The sequence below is a fragment of the Triticum urartu genome, chromosome 6A, assembly GCF_056163025.1.
Source record: "Triticum urartu cultivar PI428250 chromosome 6A, HENAU_Tu73, whole genome shotgun sequence".
Classification (NCBI taxonomy): Eukaryota; Viridiplantae; Streptophyta; class Magnoliopsida; order Poales; family Poaceae; genus Triticum; species Triticum urartu.
Genome location: NC_141878.1, coordinates 592,685,568 through 592,689,716, shown reverse-complemented (window position 1 = coordinate 592,689,716; position 4,149 = coordinate 592,685,568). Strand labels below are relative to the sequence as shown.

Below are 4,149 nucleotides of genomic sequence, written 5' to 3'. Positions count from 1 at the left end.
TGCCCTCCAGAGTCCTTACTAGTGAAGTGCTGCTAAACATTCATCTTGTTCATCATAGCTAATATTTTTATTTCACATGCGTTCACTTAAGGTGCCCTTCCATTCATCTTGTACCTCTAATTTTTTTCCCCGATTTGATCATATATATAGAACCTACTACTAGTATTTTTCATGAGAAAGCTGACACAGCTGCCGTGCCTGATAAATTTTTTTTTTTCAAAAAGAAGATATCCTGTCCTTTCCATGGGTCGATGCACACAACCAATCTTACAATGAACGTGCTGGTACTCACAATGTTTTGCTCTTCCCACTTTGTAGTTGACGGGGCCCTTACATGTGGCAGTCAAATGGCGAGGCTCACCACCATGCTTACGCTACTGCTTATTTCTTGTGGAGTCGGCAACATCCGCTGCTCCTCCTCGACTATGACAGTCCATGACAACAGCACGGACATGATCTCGTTGCTAGATTTCAAGCGGGCCATCACCACCGACTCCTGGGAAGCTTTGAGATCTTGGCACGTCAGTGTCCCCCTTTGCAGATGGAAGGGTGTCGTCTGCAGCGGCCCGAAGCACCCAGGGCGAGTCATGAAGCTGAACCTGGGCGACCTAGCATTGTCAGGCCCGATCTCACCATCCCTCGGGAATCTGACATTCCTTAGGGCACTGGACCTGTCCAGTAATGACTTCAGCGGCGAGATACCACATCTCAACCGTCTCCACAGATTAGAGGAACTTAACTTGGGAAACAACTCACTGCAAGGGATCATTCCAGACACTCTTACAAACTGCTCCAATCTGTGGCTCCTAAGGCTCTATGAAAACTTTCTAATGGGTGAAATTCCCCCGTGGTATAGGTCACCTATCCAATCTAGAGTATTTAGGTCTTCGGGAAAATAATCTCACCGGAGCAATCCCACCAAGCCTAACAAACATCAGTCAGCTTGTCATCTTTCTTTTTGGTAATAAGCTCACAGGAACTATTCCTGATGAGTTGGGAAAACTCTCAAATCTTTCTCGACTGGGCCTTGCTGGAAACAGGCTATCAGGTGGAATCCCAGAAACCCTGTACAAATGCAATCAGTCTTCTCTCAAAATTTTAGACTTAAGTTCCAATATGCTTGGGCAAACACTGCCATCTAACTTCGGTGATACCCTCCTTAATCTCACATATCTCTATTTGGACGGTAACAATTTTGAAGGTCAAATCCCTGCATCATCAGGCAATATTTCAGGGCTAGAAAACTTAGACTTGCCTCCAACAATTTCATTGGTCAAGTTCCATGTTCTTTTGGTAATCTTGGGATGCTACGGTACCTAAACCTTCAGCAAAACAATTTGTCGGGCCTCATCCCAATAGAGCTTGGCGGCTTAAAGCGGCTTACCCATTTGTCTCTGTCTGATAATAATCTGCAAGGTGGGATACCATGAAACAATTTTTATTGGAAACAACAGTTCCATCTCACTTTGAGGCAACATGGACTTCTCTTGGAGGAACACTGGATCTGCTCCCATGCATGTCCTACCATCTCTCGGACAAAAGAAACACAGTACGCACTACTTGATTAGAGTATTACAATATATTTGCTTCCATGTCATTCGTATTTAATTGCTTGGTCTATTTTATGCTCACCAAGAGCATGTCAAGAGCAAACCTATCATTCTTGTTTTGTTTTGTATTTTGGCCATGTATATTTCTTGGGCTGGGATATTCCCAGCCTTCTCTTTGGCAATAAAAGATCTGGTGAGATCGTGGCTCTCAGTGCTCGGCAATCGGATTTTGGAGGGGTAGTATGGATATTCCGAGTTTGTGTTTCATTGGTGATAGTAGTCTTCTCCTTGCTGCTGGCTGGAAATAATAACGCATGGAAGGAACTTAGAACACAATCAGTAAGCACGTACATAGAGTTCAACGGTTTAGCTTAGAGTTATCTAAAATATGATGACGACTGACGAGTCAATGACAATATAGCTAAGCACAACAAACAAATTGGAAAGAGAAACATATCTTAAAACAGAGGACATACACGACTAGCCAAAGGACATAACTAAACTCCACCTCATAGCCTACTCTCGCGGTATAAGAGAACTCAAAGTTCGGCTCCTGCCAACCCCGAAAGCCTGGCCTCCAGCTCCATATTGAATACTACTACTGCTAGATCAACTCTGACATGAAACAGAGTCAAGACATAAAACAAACACTTCTTTTCTTCTTAGTTTCACTTTTCCTTTTTGGGCATCCTGTAACCACTAAGGCATGGTCGCACTCGAATGCTTTGGACAGGCCGCTGATAAATTGGCGTGCATTTCTTCAAAGTTTTGTTTGGTAAGTAGTCATTCTTCAAGTTTGTTGAGTAAAATAAACATTTTTCCAGCATGCTTCCGCACCTGAATGCACTTTGTGTTTATATAAAGGGCTAAAAGCGAGAGGATCTCCCAGAGCACGACATCCATCGAAGACAACCATCGTTTTGTCCAGTGTCAAAAGAGAACCTCTCCCTGTCAGATTCTGGCGGAGACGCACCCATGGAGCCCAACTGATGAACAATGACTGGAAAGAGGTTGACTGACCTGAGGTCTCCTCTCTTTTTTGCTCTATGATATGAGTGTAGTACGTATTAAACTCGTGGAACCTGTGCAGGCTGAGCGTCTATCATTTCAACACAAACGACACAGCGCCCGGCAGCAACATCATGCAAGAAAGGCTGTCGTTCCGTGCGATCCGGCCAAGCAAAGGTGCCCTCCAGAGTCCTTACTACTGCTAAACATTCATCTTGTTCATCAGAGTTAATATTTTTACTTCACGTGGGTTCTACGTACCTCTAATATTTCCCCGGATTTGATCATATATATAGAACCTAGTACTAGTATTTTTCATGACAGAAAGCTCACACAGCTGCCGCGCGACTCATAATTTGTTTTGTTCAGAAAGAAGATATCCCGGCCTTTCCATGCGTCGATGCACACAATAAATCTTACAATGAATGTGCTGGTACTCACAATGTTTTGTTCCTCCCACTTTGTAGTTGACGGGGCCCTTACATGTGGCAGTCAAATGGCGAGACTCACCACCATGCTTATGCTACTGCCGTTGCTGCTCGTTTCTTATGGAGTCGGCACCATCCGTTGCTCCTCCTCAACGACAACAGTCCATGACAACAGCACGGACATGATGTCACTGCTAGATTTCAAGCGGTCCATCACCACTGACTCGAAGCAAGCCTTGAGATCTTGGCACGTCGACGCCCCCCTTTGCAGATGGTACGGCGTCCTCTGCAGCGACCCAAAGCACCCAGGGCCAGTCACCGAGCTGAATCTTGACTTGCTATCATTGTCGGGCACGATTTCACCGTCCCTCGGGAATCTAACGTTCCTTAGGAGTCTGGACCTGTCCTTAAATGGCTTCACCGGCGAGATACCTCCTTTCAACTGTCTCCAAAGATTGGAGTACCTTTCCTTGTGGGACAACTCACTGCGAGGGATCATTCCGGACACTCTTACAAACTGCTCCAATCTACAGGACCTTTTCCTGTTTAACAACTTACTAATAGGAGAAGTTCCCAGCGGTATAGACCTCCTATCCAAGCTAGTTGCGTTAAATCTTGCCTTGAATAATCTGACCGGAACAATCCCACCAAGCCTAAAAAACATCAATAATCTTGAAGAGATCTCATTTATTGGTAATAAGCTCACCGGAACCATTCCTGATGAGTTGGGAAAACTCCCAAATCTTACTGAGTTAGCCCTTGCTGAAAATAGGCTATCGGGTAGAATCCCGGAAACCCTGTACAAATACAATCAGTCTTCTCTCCAATATTTATCCTTAGGTTCCAATATGCTTGGGAAAACACTGCCATCTAACTTTGGAGATACCCTCCTGAATCTCGAAGAACTCCTATTGGAGGATAACAATTTTGAAGGTCATCTCCCAGCGTCACTAGGCAATATTTCAGGTCTAGTGGGGTTAGACTTGTCGTTCAACAATTTCGTTGGTCAAGTTCCAACTTCTTTTGGTAATCTTGGGCTGTTAAAACAATTAAGCCTTCAGCAGAACAATTTGTCGGGCTTCATCCCAAGAGAGCTTGGTGGCTTGCAACACCTCACCAATCTCTATCTGTCTGATAATAATCTGGAAGGTGGGGTACCATGA

General features: G+C 44.6%; 1 protein-coding gene and 1 pseudogene across 1 annotated transcript; both read left to right on the top strand.

Annotated features, from left to right (window-relative positions):
- The first annotated feature begins 335 nt into the window (after nucleotides 1-335).
- LOC147966871 (uncharacterized) lies at nucleotides 336-1,430 on the top strand (annotated as a pseudogene).
- Nucleotides 1,431-2,692: 1,262 nt separating this feature from the next.
- Nucleotides 2,693-4,149, top strand: LOC147966870 (uncharacterized). Its single transcript, XM_087527402.1, has 2 exons — nucleotides 2,693-2,735; nucleotides 3,026-4,149. Exons 1-2 carry the CDS (start codon nucleotides 2,693-2,695, stop codon nucleotides 4,147-4,149), a joined length of 1,167 nt encoding a protein of 388 aa, XP_087383528.1.